The sequence below is a fragment of the Triturus cristatus genome, chromosome 3_1 (assembly GCF_964204655.1).
Source record: "Triturus cristatus chromosome 3_1, aTriCri1.1, whole genome shotgun sequence".
In the NCBI taxonomy this organism is placed as follows: Eukaryota; Metazoa; Chordata; class Amphibia; order Caudata; family Salamandridae; genus Triturus; species Triturus cristatus.
This window is the reverse complement of record NC_140583.1, coordinates 461,166,556-461,185,856: the sequence shown is the minus strand read 5'-3', so window position 1 is coordinate 461,185,856 and position 19,301 is coordinate 461,166,556. Positions and strand designations below refer to the sequence as shown.

The 19,301-nt window shown below is 44.7% G+C and overlaps 1 protein-coding gene across 2 annotated transcripts in view; it reads left to right on the top strand.

Moving 5' to 3' along the window:
* Nucleotides 1–19,301, top strand: part of BTBD1 (BTB domain containing 1) — a 171,763-nt gene that overhangs the window by 104,820 nt on the left and 47,642 nt on the right. For both annotated transcript variants that reach the window (XM_085644275.1, XM_085644274.1), the window contains exon 6: nt 2,782–2,869. In XM_085644275.1, coding sequence (XP_085500401.1) covers nt 2,782–2,869 — 88 coding nt within the window. The remainder of the gene's footprint in view (nt 1–2,781; nt 2,870–19,301) is intronic.

Below are 19,301 nucleotides of genomic sequence, written 5' to 3'. Positions count from 1 at the left end.
ATGTTTGCGGAGTACTATACAGTGCTGAAAAATCATTGTAGATAGACTAGAATGGCAGTATCTCTTTAATAGACTAAAATGTTGTGGCATCCCTCAAAAAGTCACCAAAAAGGGTAAAATCCTATATTCACAACAAAGGTCAATGTACTAGTAGATGGAACCTTACTCCATGCAGTAATTTTAGAAAGGGGACAAGACAAGGTTGCTTATGTCCCCACTTCCTTTCATTCTAGCTCCGGAACCTCTGCTCTATGACATAAGGAACAACAGATGAATGCAAGGCATCCACATTAAAAATAATTAATATGAGATGGCTGCACACAATTTCCTCATCTTTTTGAATTAACTGGAAACGCCCATCCTGAATCTTTTGAAAAAAATTGAAACAATACTCCATAACATCTGAATATAAACTGCATGAAGACAAAACAGAAGTTAACAGTGTATGAATTACCATATCATAAACTCTAAATTCAAATGGAGCCCAACGAGTATGTAATACTTGGGAAAACTCTTTGAAGGCAGCATATCCATCACATTGAAGAAAGTACAAGCCCAAACTTCAGAAGTCCTAAACAAAATGAGTTGGGTACGTTTGCTTTTGAACCTCTTGTTGCGGGGTGAACCGGTAACTATTAAATTGATGCTAGCATTCAAAATTCCACACCCCAACACTAGGATCCCAATGTAATTGCTCCAATCATTATGCAGGGAACTCAACAAAATACTATCCTACTTCCTCAAGGAATGTAAACATCTCAGAATATCAAAACAACAAAGCATGCAAGAAAGAGGAATCAGTTTGCCAAATTTCTGTCTTTACTAACATGCAATAAGGATATCATGAGTGGCAGAAAAGATCCAAACAACTACAATACAACAACATGGGTCAAATTGGAAGCTACTCATTCCTGTTACTACATTCACCACTGCTGATAAAATAGGCTTCAACACTCCTAAACTTTAGTGGCAAACACCAAGAAAACACTATACCAAGTTGGGAAGCTGAACAAAAGTAAGATGGCTCAGTAATTGAAACTGGTATCACATCACCTGTTCTGGGATAAATGGATGAGAAGCAGAACCATGACCTTAAATCACTTTCATGAAAGTATTTCAGTAGCACAGTTTTTGAGGGAATTAAACAACTTCATGTCCTGCAAGCTGCATTAAAAGTTTATATTAAAAATGATCAGAAAATAATGCTTGCTACCCAAAGTACAATGACAAAACAAAAAATTCACAAAAGAAACCTTATACAATTTGGATGCAGGTGAATCAACCAAATGTATCAAAACATCATGCCTGTCCACTCCTTTATTAAAACTTTGGGTAAAAAATGTACATTCCAATATGAGAAAATATGGAAAGGGTTTGCATTGTGTACCTAAACTGTCTCCTGAGAGTGCTATGATCTCCTGTAAAATTATATAAAGCTATCTTTAGAGAAGATGCCAGATGCTGGAGATTACAAGAATATGGCAACACTGTGGAACATATGCTCTTCTCATGCAACAGACCGGAACAATATTGGTGCAAGGTTGTCAAAGATAACCCAGAATAATCCAACTCATTCGGTAACATTTTCCTTTCAGTGCTGGTGAATATACCATTTCTAAGCAATCCAAAAATCAAGTTACTCAATATCCTACTGATAATTGCACTACAGAAAATAACATGTGCATGGAAATGCCCTGACTAGTGTTGGGCCACAGTATGCCAGCGACTTGATTAAAAAATGTCATTACTACATCAGAAAAAATCCGGTGTATTTTCACAGTCCTCCTCAACAGACAATCTTCAAGAACCAGCCAGAGAAGAGAGCCCCCCCCCCCCCCACCTCCCCCCCCTAGGCTGACATTCAGTAAACAACCATGATGTATGGTAGATATATGAAGCTGCTTAATGAACACATCAAATCTCTTTGCTTTACATACCTATACCCCGTCCTCTTGTTCTGCAAATAAAAACTCGTAAGCCACATAACTTTGAGACAATCACAGTTATCAGACCACTTAACTTTTTCACTTTTTCTTCTAATCCATTTACCGATAGTACTATAAACAAAACAAAAAATCAGAACTTGATGTGCAGCTGTATCTGGAACTGTAAAACCTCTAAAGCCCAAAGGAAGGTAACATTCCTGTCTCTAGATGGAATTCACAGACATCTGATAAGTCATGGTTAACCAATTTAGAATTTAATTTTGTTATTTGAAACTATTAGACCTCATATGATTTTTAAAATGGGACTAAAAGCTACTTCTTAAAGAAAGTCTAGATGAGGAATTGTAATTATTGTAGTGCCCTTTTCGTTCTCTCCAGAAATCTATTGCAGATATCAAAGTTCTAGTTGTTTAGCCCTTTATCATACTTGATTATGCATTAATATGATGCCTGGAATGCACTGGTGGTGGTGTATTATGGTGGGCAATCACATGATAACTAGACAACCAAGCCTCACTTTGAAGTCCTGATTACTCCAGACAGGCACAACGAAAGTGTATTTTTTTCCTGTCTTCACCCGGGAACATAAGCATAATAATGTATTTAAAATATTTTTTTTCTCTCAAAAGAAAAATTTTCAACAAATATCTTAATGTGCAGGGGCTAAAGTTGAGGACAATGACAAATACATATATTTATTGAATTATTTGTTCATGGTGAATGTTGTGTGCATTTAAAGGCCCATCATGCTGACATATAACAATAGAATACTCTTTTAATAATTATTGATGAAGTGTTGAGTCCTATGTTTTTAACTCTAACATGTGTCTTTAAGGTTTACAGTAAACAGAAGGATATCCATTGTTGGTTTTGGACTGTATGGATCTATACATGGGCCAACAGATTATCAAGTCAATATACAGGTAAATGTATTTCTTAAATCACTGTTACCATTTTGAAAGGGGCAATTTTATTTATAGGAAACAATAACTTTGGGGGAGTGGATTATAAATGCATTAATTGGGAGAGGGTTTGGTTCCTTCACAAATGGGAATAGTAAGTCTGACTAGAGTGTTCCATTATATTGCTACCACCACTGAAAAAGATTGTGATTTTATTATTTTTATGCAGCAATATATCGGAGTAGTAACTTGCTTGCTCACTTTGCCTCTGGATTCAAGATAGCCTGCCTGAAGGGTGTTACCCAGAAACCGGTCCCAGGAAGCTTGTTTCCGGTCCAGTGAAGACATGGCTTGGCAGTTCGGGCTGGACTGTTCCCATGTGGCACAGGGTCCAGAGTGATTTGTTTATAGCTGTGTCTGAACTGGGGTGGCACAGTGAGCTAAAGAATGATGATGGATTCAACCCAGATCTGTGACTGGGGCTGAGTGTCTGAAAGGTTTCAGCACTCCGTTCATCATCTTTGTGTTTGCTCTGCTTCATTCTATAAGCACCTTTGAAAGTGTAAGCTACTTTCTTTTGCTTTTAGCACTCTGATAATACAAGTGTTTTCTTGCCCTCTCGCTACTGTATGCTGCTTCCCACTTAACGCTCCCATCCCCATGTGCTTTCCAGGTTGTTCTTCCACCCCTCCACCATTTTTGGAAAAATAAAAAAAAAACTGCCATTGATTCCCAACTCAACACTGTGTACATCAATAACATTTACTTGCTCCTGCCAAATTCCCCACACACTGGACCTCTGCCTCCAGTGCTGTACTCTTCACTCTCACACTGCAGTCCCGCCTCTGGTGTGGCACTCTCTACTGCCACACTGCACAACTGCACACCAAGCAAAATCTTACAACAAAATAAAAAATATTACTCAGATGGGCAAAACCTAATGTATTTACCTATGCTTATTAATGTGTTGTCTCGGGTCTGAAATGCACAGATTGCACAGATTTTTACACAAACTTGAATATCTTTAATGTCTAATGTAATCTGATCAATAATATGCTGCATAGTTAAACACTTATAAGGTCCCAAAGGCGAGACCTATTGCATTGCAAATGCTTGTTTAAATAGTGTTATTCAAATGTGCCGTCTTCAGGCATTGCGGTACAACTTCGTTTTGTATGGATAATTTGAAATAACCATCCTGTGTGGCAGCAACGTTTTGGGTACTTCTTTCACATGAGATAACAGGATGAGATCATCTGCAATATGCAGAAGGCTTGGCGTCTCCGGCAACTTAGGTTGCAGATTATGGGGAATGTGGTCATTTAGGGGGTGAGTGTTTTGATGCAAAAGGTGCGGTTGTAGTCGCTAATTGTTTACTAATTAAGTTTATTTTGTTAGGGTTGAAATTGGAAGAACATTGATAGCATCTAGTTTTATCCAGTTGAGTGGAAAAGGAGTTGTTTTATAATGATGATTTCAATTAATGTTTTTGAGGTGTTCTGTTTGTATCAGAATTGATATAAGAATGTTCACAGGAGGCTTTAGGCCTTGATTATGAGTGGCCTCATATTTTTCACATTGCTTAACTATCATTAAATGTGGGTCCTGATAATTTTGGGGGCGTGGAAATAATTTGGATTATGACTTTCTGTAGAAGAAAATGGTGCATTTAGTATTTCTGCAACGTTTCATGTATGATTTTCAGCAACTGTGTAAACACATAGTATTATATTACAGATGGGCCTTGTAACTATAATTACTTATCCCCTGCCACTCATAAAAAGGGCCATAGTCGAGAAGATAGTTAATTTGAAACTTATTCTTTAAATTTTTAGCTGAATGTTGGTGAAGGCATGTGGTTAGTTGACAGAAACTTATTCTTTCAATTTTTAGCTGAATGTTGGTGAAGGCATGTGGTTAGTTGACAGAGGAGAAGCTATCAGTGGCCAAGTCATCTTTGCCTGTACTGTGATCTTTGAACATTTGGATTAGCAGTATAAGTGTAGATTGAGAAACGTATCCAAAAGTGCCAGTCCAAGTTGATAGGGTCACAGGTGTTAATGTAGCTTACCAAACAGTCTCAGTTCAACCCTACTCTCAGACACAACATGCTTTAGACACACTTTTCTGCCCTAAGAATAAACTCTTGCTCCTGCATAATTTACAAAAACCTTTCCAAAAACAGAGTCATGTACCTCTCTATTGGTAGCATGTATCAAGATGTAACCATGGAAAACTGCCATTCCTTTTATACCTTTAAACATTCAGAACATGATCCTCTGGAAAACAGTAGCCGCCAAATCCAACATAAAAGGCATTCTGCAGTATTGCAATGTGCCAGTAAGAGACGAAAGCTGCGAGAGGTCTAGAAGCAGGATCCGGTATAGCCTGGTGGTAAGCAGTAGCCAAATCAAGTTTATAGAAACCACCTGCAATCCCCTATCCTGGTCAGCAGTTCAGTAATCTTCGGAAGAGGGTGGGAATGAATCTACATGTATTTATTTAACCTTGAGATCAACACACATTCTTAAATCACCATTTGTCTTGCGTGCGACTACCAGTGGTGATAACCTTAAGGAAGAGACTGTGGGTTCAGCAATACCCTTTCCACAAAGATTCATTAGTTTCCTTCCTATATAAATTGTTATACAAAGCGGCACGCTCCTCAATATATGTTTGACTGCTATTGTTCCCTCCCAACTTTATTCTTGTGTGTAAGACTTTTGATGGTACCTAGTTATTTTGAAAAATAATAAGGATATTGCCTTACTAGATCCTGAATAAAGAATGAAAAATTATAAAGCGCATACAAATGCCCGAAGGCGTCATGGCGCTGATAGCGGTTAGTCTTAGGAAGGAAGAGAGGAAGAAGTATTACATTACCTCCAGCCCCGGGAACATCTGTTACAAAATAAAAAGCCAGGTTTTTAAGGCTTTCCTAAAAGGAGCATGAGCTTGCAGACTGGAGCTAATATAAAGAAGAGAATTGCAAAGCTTAGATGCTGTCACTGAAAAGGCTCTGCCTCCCTATCTAGTCTTTCGATTCTTAGCAATAATCGAGAGCTTTAACTCTGCACATCGTAGCTGACTGGATGGAGTGTGCCATTGGAACACATTTTTTATCGTATCAAGCTCGATGTTATGCAGTGCCTTATGGAAAATGCATATAGCCTTAAAGATGATGTTCGAGGCATATGAGCTGCAGATCACACACTGAGGATAAGATCGCCATCTGGTGTTGGCTCGGATGATTGCAGGTTGTTGTTGTCTTCGGAAGAAGCCTTTGGTCACGAGGTTGGTGACTCCTCCCCTGGACAACAGTGCGCATGGGCATCCACTCCATCGGCAGATTGTTTTTTTCCGCCATTGGGTTCGGATGAACTTTTTTCCGCTCCAGCAGAAAACTTCTAGCAATCATTTTAAATACTTAATCTTCATTCCATCGACGTCGAACTCAACTCGGACCGGTTCCGCAAGCGGCTGATGGACAGGACACCCTTCAAAAAATGCCCCCAGTGTGGAGCGAAGTTCCCCCTCAGTGACCACCACGAGGTTTGTAACCTCTGCCTGTCGCCGGAACACAACGAGTCCACCTGTCCAGCTTGTTCCGCTTTCCGTTCGAAGAAGACCCTCCGGGACCGAAGAGCTCGACGCCATATTATGGCCAAACCAGCTCCAGAACCGGAGGACATCTTTGCTCAAGATGTTCCCGAAGACGACACCGAAGATCTCGAGATCGTGTCCGAGGCCGACGATTCCGATGACCTCATCACTCCAGGGCAGCGTGTGAGTACCACCCCCCCTGCCCCTGCCCCATCCAAAAAAGCATTGGTCAAGACTCCGCCAGCTGGGCCCAGTCGCGACCGGAAATCCTCTTCAGAAGCCCCGCCCTCGGGCCCGGCTCCGAAGACATCTAAGCCTGTGGGTGGCTCGGGCTCGAGCAAACCTCACCTGATTGTGCCTTTAACACCCTCGGCACCCAAAATCCCACTGTCGGCACCGAAACAGGCTCCAAGACCGAAATCTCCTTCGGCACAGAAACGTTCCTCGGCACCGAAGTCTCCACCGGCACCGAGACGTTCTTCAACATCGATGCCTGAAAGTCCATCGGCACCGAAACCTCAGTCGGCACCGAAACCTCAGTCGGCACCGAAACCTCAGTCGGCACCGAAACCTCAGTCGGCACCGAAAACTCAGTCGGCACCGAAAACTCAGTCGGCACCGAAAACTCAGTCGGCACCGAAAACTCAGTCGGCACCGAAAACTCAGTCGGCACCGAAAACTCAGTCGGCTCCGAAAAATCCATCGGACCCGAAAAAATCATCGGCGCCGAAAACTGCGTCCCCGCCGAAAAAAGCTCATAAAGACCCGAAGCGGACATCGCAGACACCACCTTCGGAGCCAGATGAACTTTTTCGACCAGATCCTTCTCAAAAGCGGATCTACATCAACCCTAACACGGGACATGTGACTGCCATCCCATATAAAAAGCGGAAGCTGGACACTACACCTCCCCCAGCTCCCATACGGAAAAAGGACTGTGCTACTTCACCACTTCGTCCTTCCTCTCCTGTTTTACCTCCTAACCCGTCCCCCCCTCCTCCTCCTGATTCTCCTTTACCTTTACCTTTACCATCTCCCTATCATTCACCTCCTCCACAGGATGATAATGATGACTTAGGGGGAGGGGCGGACCCTGATTTATTTAATGATCCTGTTCGTCCAAACGACCCTTTTACGTTCCCAGACCCAGCACCCATGGATGACTGGTCTTATCCTATACCTGACATGCCTGACCCCACTACCTACCCCTCCAAGCCCTCCCCTCCTGATGACCACCTAGGGTTCGGCCAATTTATAAATAGGGCAGCAACATTCCACGGCGTCACAATGCACACAGACGCCCTTGAAGAGGACTTTCTCCTTGATACCTTTGAGCAGTCACAAAAGACTGTGCACATACTGCCCATGATCAAAGGGGTTATAAAGCATGCTACTGAAGTCTTTAAGGACCCTGTTCGAGCTAGGGTTCTCAACCCACGCATCGAAAAAAAGTACCGACCAGCCCCGCAAGACCCTGCATACATTAAGGCCCAGCTCCCTTTAGACTCCTTAGTCGTATCAAATGCCAGGAAGCGCGCTAACTCACAGACAACTGGAGAAACGCCTCCCCCAGACAAAGAGTCTAAGCTTTTAGAAGCCTCAGGCAAACGGGTCGCCGCGCAGGCGGCTAACCATTGGCGTATTGCGAATACCCAGGCCCTGTTAGCCAGGTATGATAGGGCGCATTATGACCAACTTGAGGACCTTATGCAACATCTGCCTGAACCCTTTAAGTCCCAGGCCTCTGACCTCATCCAAGAAGGCAAATTAATATCTAATGCCTCCATTAAATGCGCCTTAGATGCAGCAGATACTGCTTCTAGAGCGGTCAATACTAGCGTCTTACTCAGACGACATGCCTGGCTCCGTATTTCCGGGTTTAAACCGGAAGTTCAAACCGCAATTCTAGCCCAACCTTTCAACCAAGAGCAGTTATTTGGGCCTGCAGTGGATACTGCATTAGAAAAAATGAAAAAGGATAATGAAACTGCCAAGTCTATGAGAGCACTGCAGTCTCCTCAAAACCGGGGTTCCTTTCGTCGCTCCTTTTATAGAGGAGGCTCCAAAAACACATCAACTGAGACCACGTCCACCTTTAAAAATTCTGGACAAACATCCCCTAACAGAGGTTATTTCCGGGGAGGTTATAGGGGAAACAATAACAAAGGTCGAGGGCGGGGCAACAACAACAACACCCGCACCTCACCAGCCACCAAACAGTGACTTGCCACCACTCCCCCCAGACCATTCCACTCCGGTCGGGGGGCGACTCCAACAATTCCTACCTGTCTGGACTTCCATCACCACAGACAGGTGGGTAAGACAAATTATCCAGTCTGGCTACTGCCTCGAACTCATACAATCCCCCCCAAACATACCACCCAAACAACGTCCAATGTCCTCGCATCATCTCTCTCTCCTCAAACAAGAAGTTCAATCCCTGTTACAAAAACATGCGATAGAACCAGTCCCCCTTCAACAGCAGGGAAAAGGGGTATATTCTCTATACTTCCTCATTCCCAAAAAGGACAAAACACTAAGGCCCATACTGGATCTCAGACTGCTAAACCAGTATATACATTCGGATCATTTTCACATGACCACTCTCCAACAAGTCCTCCCACTTTTACAACAGGGAGACTTCCTCGCCACATTGGACCTCAAGGACGCATACTTTCACATCCCTATGCATCCCGCTCACAGAAAATATCTACGATTTGTGGTAGATGGGCAACACTATCAATTTACAGTTCTCCCATTCGGAGTAACCACGGCACCCAGAGTGTTCACCAAGTGCCTAGCAGTCGTGGCAGCGCATCTCAGAAGACAACAGATCCATGTCTTCCCCTATCTGGACGATTGGCTCATAAAAGCCAATACATACCAAAAATGCGTTCTCCACACTCATCGCACGATTCAAACTCTCCACGATTTGGGATTCACTATCAACTACCCCAAATCCCACCTACAACCTTCCCACTTACATCAGTATCTAGGAGCAACCATAGATACATCCAAAGCCATTGCCTATCCCAGCACTGCCAGGATAGCCAGTATACAAAATCTCATCTCTCAATTTCAAACTCATCCATCTCTTCCAGCAAGAGTGTTCATGCAGCTCCTAGGCATGATGGCGTCATGCATCTCCATAGTCCCACACGCACGACTTCAAATGCGTCCCTTACAGGAATGCTTAGCACAACAGTGGAACCAAGCTCACGGACAACTTACCGATCTGGTGTTGGTGGACAGTCGCTCACTTCGCTCACTGAAATGGTGGAACACCATCAACCTGTCCAAAGGGAGACCGTTCTTAGAGCCTCTTCCACAAGTTGTGCTAACTACAGACGCATCTCTCACGGGGTGGGGAGCCCACCTCCTTCACCATACCACTCAGGGCAGATGGACCAGTCAACAAAAACTGCTCCACATCAACCACCTGGAACTCTTAGCAGTGTTCCTAGCACTAAAATCCTTTCAAATTCACCTGAAGAACAAAACTGTCCTCATACGCACAGACAACATGACGACAATGTATTATATACAGAAACAGGGAGGGACACACTCTCTCCAACTGTCCCAACTGGCACAGCAAATCTGGAGATGGGCAATTCCCCAAAACATCTACCTGTTAGCAGAACATCTCCCAGGGATCCACAATCAAGTGGCCGACCTCCTAAGTCGCCACACACAACAGATCCACGAATGGGAACTACACCCCAAGGTTCTACTCCCCTTCTTCCAAAAGTGGGGACAACCAGACATAGACCTGTTCGCCACTCCCGAAAACACAAAATGCCCAACCTTCGCCGCCAGGTTTCCACACCCACAGTCGAAGGGCAATGCCCTATGGATGAACTGGTCAGGCAGATTTGCGTACGCCTTTCCGCCTCTCCCACTAGTTCCATTTGTGGTACGCAAACTGAAACAACAGTCACTAATACTAGTGGCTCCCACTTGGGCACGTCAACCGTGGTTCACCACACTTCTGGAACTATCTTTAGTTCCACATCAAAAGCTACGCCTCTCCCCAGATCTGTTAACCCAGAACCATGGAGAAATCAGACACCCAGATCCTCAAACACTGAATCTAGCGATCTGGCTCCTGAGGTCCTAGAGTTCGGTTACCTCAATCTCCCTCCAGACTGTATGAATATCATAAAAGAAGCCAGACGCCCTACTACTAGAGCGTGTTATGCCGCTAAATGGAAACGATTTGCCATCTACTGCGCTAATAATGACATACATCCATTGGATGCTTCCATCCAAAACATCATTTGCTACCTACTACACTTGCAAAGATGCAATCTAGCGTATTCCTCTATACGTTTACACCTAGCAGCCTTGGCAGCCTACTTGCAAAATAGGCAACACCTGTCCCTTTTTAAGGTACCAGCCATCAAAGCCTTTATGGAAGGTCTCAAAAGAATTCTTCCCCCAAGATTGCCACCTGCACCAGTGTGGAATCTCAATGTGGTTCTAACAAGACTCATGGGCCCCCCATTTGAACCTATGCACAAATGTGAATTGCAATTCCTAACATGGAAGGTAGCTTTCCTTATCGCAATCACTTCCCTGCGCAGAGTAAGTGAAATACAAGCCCTTACACTTGAGGAACCTTTCTTACAACTACACCGTAACAAAGTGGTTCTTAGGACAAACCCTAAATTTCTTCCAAAAGTGATTTCCCCTTTCCACCTTAACCAATCAGTAGAACTACCGGTCTTTTTTCCAAATCCAGACTCGGTAGCTGAAAGGGCCCTACATACCTTAGATGTCAAAAGAGCCTTGCTTTATTACATCGACAGGACAAAACCTTTTCGAAAGACAAAACAACTCTTTGTTGCTTTCGCGCCACCACACAAAGGCAACCCGATCTCCAAATCAGGAATAGCCCGGTGGATAGTTAAATGCATCCAAATATGCTACCTCAAGGCTAAACGTACACTTACAGTTCCCCCTAGGGCGCACTCCACGCGTAAAATAGGGGCTTCTATGGCCTTCTTAGGCAATATTCCCTTAGAAGACATTTGCAAGGCAGCCACATGGTCTACCACGCATACCTTCACTAAACACTATTGTGTTGACGTGCAGGCCAAACAACAGGCCTCCGTGGGCCAGGCTGTCCTAAAAACTTTATTTCAAGCTGCTGCAACGGATACAGGCGACCACCGCTAAGGGGAGCACTGCTGTATAATCTATCCTCCGTGTGTGATCTGCAGCTCATATGCCTCGAACGGAATATGCTACTTACCAGTATGCATCTGTTCTTGGTATGTAGAGCTGCAGAGTCACACACGCCCGCCCGCCTCCCCGGGACCTGTATCTGTTCCAGCATCCGTCTTACTTAGACATTACACATGGACATCCTTTCTTTCTTTTCTATATACTCCATCTTTTCCCATCATGGCGAAAAACAATCTGCCGATGGAGTGGATGCCCATGCGCACTGTTGTCCAGGGGAGGAGTCACCAACCTCGTGACCAAAGGCTTCTTCCGAAGACAACAACAACCTGCAATCATCCGAGCCCAACACCAGATGGCGATCTTATCCTCAGTGTGTGACTCTGCAGCTCTACATGCCAAGAACAGATGCATACTGGTAAGTAGCATATTCCTTATTTGTTCACCTGCAGCCACTGCAGTTTCCGAATCCCTGCAGATGTTGGTTGAAATATGGGAACATCAAGAATCCATCTTGCCACCTCATTTTGGACAAGCTACAGTTTGGCTATGACGGTCTTATGAATATCCAGGTAGAGCACATTGCTATCATCTAATCTGGATGTAACCAAGGCCACTTGCTTCCGTGACGGAAAGGAAATGAAATGAAAAGAAAAACTTTCCTAATAGTCTTAATCACCAATAAACAGATTGAAACTGTCTGGTTAACCTGAAGATCGAAGGATAGCTTGTTTTAAACCAGAACTTCAAGGTTTTTTTCTGAGTCTGTAGGGGTGGGTAATTTGCCCAGCATATTATATGGATGGTTGGCTACCAGAGATCAATACCTCAGTCCTGTCTCTGTTAACTCTAAGGTAGTTTTTACCCATCCAAATGGCCACTGCCTGCAAACAATTTTTGAAGTTGGTAGCAGTTGCCTTTGTGTCCTTAGTGATAGGCACAATTATGTGTGCCATCAACATAGGACAAAGCCTGAAGCCCAAAGAACCGTATAAGTTTTGCCTGTGAGCAGCCATTGACAAGGTTCCCAGGGGGTTGCTCTGGGCATCTTTTAAAGGATCTAGGGGTTTTGGTCGCCCTCATCCCCAGATAATCAAGTCAGTTGGGGAACAGGAGCGCAATTAACTGACAGAATTCCGATGAGAGAGGCAAGAATGCGTCTTGGCCCCTACCCTTTTTTCCCTATATATTAACAACCTAGTGGAAACCCTCTCCCTAGGGAATATAGATGCACCTAAATTGGATGGGGCTAGGATGCCTGCACTCCTATTCACTGTTGACACCCTTTTAATCTCCCAGACCCCAATGGACCTCCAGCAGCTCTTGACTAGTTTCAACGCTTTTTGTCTAGCTAAGGGCCTAGAGATCAACATCTTGAAAACCACATTTATGACTGTTAGACCACACAAAACATTTAAGCAAGCTATCTCTCTCGCAAATGAAAACCTGGAACGAATATCTTGATTTGAGTACCTGGACATAATGCTCTAGAGTAAATCGTTGTGGTCTCCACACATAGAGAAAGGAAGGGTTGTGACTCCACACCAGGCCTCAGCAATATACAGGAGGTTCCAGGGAACAAGATCGAGATCTGTACTCCCGGCTCTTGAGCTCTGCAAACTAAAGGCCTCATCAGCCACGTTGTACGGGGCAGAACTCTCGGGATATGCTAATCTAGATGCTCTCACCATGAGCAAAAACAAGTTTGTCCGCTCTCTACTCCTATTCCATTGAGCACTCACTTAAAACCGATGTTCTTTGATGTCCGCATAAAAAGAGTGGGAGAAGTTGCCATACTAAGGTCCCTTTTGTATTGGGTGAGGCTCTGGAGCACGGAAGAGTTGAGGCCACACTGGATGGCTGTTGAGGAACTGTTGGTCCTCGACAAAGCCCTGACTTTTCCCTGGTTCCAGCATGTCTACCAATGGTTTGAGAATTGGACCTGGGATCCTTTTAGTCAGATCCCACCTCATTGAAGGCTTTTTCTAAGCTGCTGCTAAAAAATCGCTACTGGGAGCACATATACACTAGTCTCTTTCGCAGCTTCTCACTTGGTAGGCTGACAGATCAATTTTTATCAGGACTGGCCATTTTATGAAACTTTTCTTGACCTCCTGCTCCAGCAACTAGCAAAAGCCTTATCTAAAATGTTGCTATGATACACTGGAGTTGGAGTCATTTACTGAGCTATGGAATTCGAACAGGAGCGTTGTTCACTCACCCCTATACACTATGTGCGTGCTAGCTCCAAATGAATCCACACACCATGTATTATTATTCTGTCCAGCATACACAAAGCCTAGAGGGAAATGGATACGCCCACTCTGTTTGTACTATGGCTTCCGGAGATACCAGGACAATCTTAAAGGGCAGCACAACAATTTACATTGTCTTTGCGCTAAGTAAATTTTTATTTATGCTCCCGCTAGCCTTACGCACCTGCCAAACAGAATCAGCATTCCGTAAATCCCTGAACACCCATCTCTTCTCTTCTTAAACAGGCTTTCTGATCCTATGCTTTCTGTTTCCAGAGTTCTCAGCGCCGGGACGCCCCGTTGGGGCAGCTGTTGCGCTTTACAAAATACACAAATAAATAAATAATAAGGAAAGCTAAAGGTCTTAATCTCTAGCTCAGGCGAAAATGGGCTGCTTATACAGTTTGCCTTCTTTGCACATGTCTGACTCTGTTTATTAGTTTGGGGTACTGGACCTGCTCCACTTTCTATTTCTTTTTAAAGAGAGCCATCTTGTGATTTTATTGTTTTTAAAGAGAGTTAAGCTATGTTGGGTCTTAAACTGATCACAATTAGTCTTGACAATTTTGTAACATTGCATTTAAATCATTGTTTTATTGTGTGTAGTCTTATGGAATTAATTATCTGAAATAAATTAATTCTTACTTACTTACTAGGACTGCTGATACCAATGCAGTCTCAGTCAGGTTACTCCTGAATCCGATGAGAGACATCCAGCAATGGATGTTGTTCCAGATAAGTAATTAGCTGGACATTCAGGTGTTTCTCAAAAACATTGGTGGGTACAGGTGTCAAGGAAATAGGTCAATAGTTTTTTAAATCAAAGAGTACAGATTGGGCTTTTTGAGAAGACGTTTAACAGCTTTTTTCCAGATTCGGAGGTTACAGCCAGAAGTAATAGCCTTGTTCAAAATTGCTGTCAGATGGGGAAATATAATATTAGCTCCCAGATGCATAACATTTAAATGAAATTAAATGAAACTTGGTACTTATAGAGCGCACAGCTACTCCAACTAGAGTGTTCTGGTGCTGTAAGACCTCAAGACAGTCACTGACAGTATAAATGATCATAGGCTAGGCTCATATAGTATTGCTGGAATAACCATGTTTTCAGTTGCTTCCTAAAGATGAGCAGATCCTGAACCTGTCTCAGTGCTAATGGCAGGCCGCTCCAAAGCGGAGTGGCTTGCACCTGAAAAGGAGCGGCCGCCAATACCGGCGCGGGAAAACTTGGTGGTGAGCGCCTGTCACTGTGACGAAGACCTCAAAGTTCGGTGCGGTATGTAATACTGGACTAAAAAGGCACCCGTCCCATGGAGAGCTTTAAGGGCCAGAACCAACGCTTTAAAGCAGATCCTCTTTCGGAGTGGTAACCAATGAAGGGATTTCAGGTGGGGGGACATCCGCGGTCTAGGGCCTAGCAATAGTATCGCGGGCAAGGTTCAAGTAGGACGGGGGCGTAAGGCTCCGAGTTAAAACAGTCAAGGTCTTTACAAATATCAATAACTTTGCTGTGGATAAAGTTTGCCATGGGATTGCAAAATGCCTGGGAACCCTCTATACTGGAGAGATCTGATGGTGCAGATAGAAGATTAATTGGCTTAAAGGGAGCTCTTTCTTACAATAAAGAGATTTTGTGTGCTTAATGGCCAATTTATATTTTGCCACGATGGCCGGCTGACCCTTTCATGGGAGTTGTAGCACTACTGCCAAGCTCGTTCTTGACGAGGGCAGGCCTGCCTCTGTACATTGAGACGGCCTTTGCATTCCACTGAGTTTCTCCGTACACTGCTCCGTGATACAGCGAGAGCCGTTTTCGGCTCGGCATCCCAGCTGGCTCCCTTTACGCTAGATGGCCAAGGCAACCAATTGCTTCAGAAGGTACCTTGAAAAGAAGAGTATGTGGATTCCTAACAGAATTGGCCTCATATGGACTTGTACAGCTCGTTGCCAACAAATTTGTAGTATAATGACAGGAATCCAAAGTGGGCTGGGAAGATTTAATGAATTCCAGGAGAGAGCAGAGGCCACCCAGCAGACTCTGTAGGTAAGACATGACTCCCACTCAATCCAACTGCCAGCTTTAGAACCCTCACATAAATATTCTAAAGCTGCTAATAGTGACAATAGGAGCTAAGAACTTAACCTAACCCAGCCAGAATAAACATGACAGCCTACTACTTAACAGACTACAAACTGCTACATCTTTATTTATTTATTTAGTTACACAATCTTTATAGTGCAACTGTATCCTGGTGCTGATGGAAGAAAATAGCTCAGAGGATAGGAAAATAAAGGCAACATGGGCTAAGTAAATTGTAAAATGATTGCAGAAATGCAAAGTGTAAAGACGAGGTGAAGACTGAGCATAGCGTTTAGTGTTTAGCCATGCAGCAGATTTCCAGCACTACAACTACCACCTTCAGTAAAGTGATTATATACTGACATCTGTACTTCCTCCGAGCATAAGCGAATATTCAGAGCATCTTTAACAGAAACGCAAAACAGAGAATGTCTGCGGCCTTCGCACAGCAGAACGTACTTCAGGTAAATAATGAATAGCAAAGAAATAAGAGCACACCGATCAGGAAAATGCATATAACTGGCAGTTTTGTAGTCTGTCGACTTGAGCATCCTCATTTTAGGGACACCCTTATGTCCAAAAAGAATTGACATTGGCCACTGTTTTGTGTTTTGATAAATTAAACATTGTACCATTAAATCAGAGGAAACGTCATCTATGTTAATAAGTTTACTCTGTTGCTGAGAGGCTTGTGCCACATGAGGGTATCTCTTCCCCCTCAACCTCGCCCCTTTTATCCCGAGCCTTTTGTGAGGAGCAAAGGGAAGAAACTCGTCTCAGCAACATGGGGACTGTCTGCTTAACCTACTTTTGCTGCTATGCCGACTGTATACATTGTCCGAGGATATCAAGGTAGTATAAGAGGGCACTCCGCGGGGAGGGTGATGGTGCAGTATTTACAAGGTGTGGTTGTTGATAGTAAGTATGCATTAAGACAAAGGAGGAATACGGTGACTGAAGTGAGGAGCCTCCCCACTGTATGAACTTTCAATAGTGCTTTGTTTAAGCTTTTTCAGCCAATTTGTTCAGAACTTTCATCTGAGCGAAATTGGAATGATTGTGACATTGTAATGTTCAAGAAGGGAGGAGTAAAAAGTTGTTGAGGTGCATTTTGTATGTATTATTTCTTACTCGTATACATGTTTGTTATTTTTCACCTTTACTTCTTTTTGGAGGTGGGGTGAGCTCAGCCCACTCCAAAATATCCAACACTGAGGCGGCAGCAAGCAGCTGACCAGTAACAGCACCTTCCCCAGCAGTGATCCAACTGCTGCTCCTCCACTGCCACAGGCCAGCAGGCTTCCTTCTAAGAAACCCCGTGGCTTGAACACACCCTTTCTGATGGATACATCTGCCAGTGGATTCCTCACCTTGTGAATATTCCCTGCACCAGCAACATTCGGAAACTTTTGTAGCTCTCCACGCCGACGAGGACAACTTCTCAGAAGCACGGCTTCGCTCGCGGCTCAGCTGACATCACTGGATCCATAAGAGGACCATGTCGGCATGATGACGTCAGTTCCCTTTTTTCCGCGCAGTTGACGCTAGCGGTTTTCTGGGACTCTCCGTAGCTTTGGCTAGTTACTTTGTGTTTCTGCTGGTGATTCTCTTTCTTCTTGCTTCTTGTTCAAAGATGTCGACGAAGAAGTCTGGATTCAAGCCGTGCAGAGAGTGCGGTAAGCGCATGTCCATCACAGATCCACACGAGGACTGTGTCTGGTGCCTGTCGTCGGATCACGACGTCAAGGGATGCTCTTGTGGCCGCAAGATAAATCCTAAAGCCTTAAAAGAAAGAGAAGTAAAGTTGTTTATAGCAAGGATGAAAAAAGAGAAGAGAGGTCGAAGACGCTCCAGATCGAGGTCCAGGTCGGGGTCGAAGTCGACGTCGGGACATGCTTCTAAGTCCAAGAAGCATAAAAAGAAGAAGAGGCATGGGTCTCGACGCCGTTCGGATAAGGAGGCGGCTCCGAGATCGACTTCGCCTGCTCGATGTCGTAAGGACTATGTTTCTCCCTCTCCTGTCTCAAATCCTGCTTCTCCTGTTTGCCTGATCTCGCCTGCGGCTTCACCGGAGCACTATCCGGCTCCATCACCGACGCCGATGCATTCTCCGGCTCCGGTTGAAGAAGCTCCGGCTCCTGATGAGTCTTCGACTCCTCTAGCTCCACCGTCTGCGCCGATTGGCCCGAGTCCAATTATGCCTCAATCTGAGCCTTGCTTCCCCCCCCCTTTCCAGGCCCAGGACAAGACCCATCGCATTATTTAAATGCAATGTATGGCGTCTTCACGAGAGCGATGTACCCCTCTGGAGCACCTTTGGGTCCCATGGGCCCAATGGCTTTTAATCTGGGGGTTCCTCAAGCCTACGCTCAAGCTCCATTTATGCCTTTTTTCCCAGCGACGCAGTCTTGGCATTTCACGGCGCCGAGGACATCGATGCCGCTTCCATCTTCTCCGGCTCCAGCTCGACCTCGTTCGACTCCGGCTGCTCCTCCGGATCCATGTTTGACGCCGGCTCCGGCTCTGTTGGAGTCGTAGTGGCGCCGCCGACGCCGGTCCTGAGGATTAGGTCCAGGTGAGAAGCACAAAGGGTTCTGGAGGAGCAAAGGTACCAGGTTGAAGAGATGGAAGAGGGTGAGCTCATGGAGTCTGATGACTTCTTCGAGGAATTGAAGGCGGCTAGTGGCCTAGATTTTGTCACCAGGATGGGAGATTGCTCCTCCAGCTGATACTCCCTCTAAAGATGTGGCTCCTTACCACACGGACATTAGGAAAGCAGCGGAGCTTTTGGATTTACAGCTGCCAACTGCAGAATTCAAACCTAACCTCCTTACTGAGGTTTTACATTCTCCCTCCACCGTGACAGAGCCTTTACTTCCATTTAATGAGGCCATCACTGAACCAGTCATGGAGGTATGGCGAAAGCCCTTTTCAGCTCCTGCTAGCTAGAAGGTACAGGGCGGCTCCAGGTGATCCAGACTTTCTTACTTCCCATCCTTCTCTGGAAAGTCTGGTGATTCAGGCTGCCTGCTCAAAGTGGTCTTCCGGGGCCTTTCCACAGGTTCCTATTGACAGGGACGCTAAAAAGCTCGACCAGTCGGCCAAGAAAGTTTTCTCCTCGGTGAGTATGGCCTTAAAGTCTACAAATGCAACATGTCTCTTGGGCCGTTATATCCATGCTATCATGGATTCTGCTTAACAGCTGGCTCCTAAGTTATCTGAGGAGGACAGGCAGAACTTTAATGAAGTGCTGTCAGACACTCGGGCTGCTGCGCGTCAGGTTATCCAGAGTGGCCTGGACACTGCGGCATCTGTTGCGAGAATTATG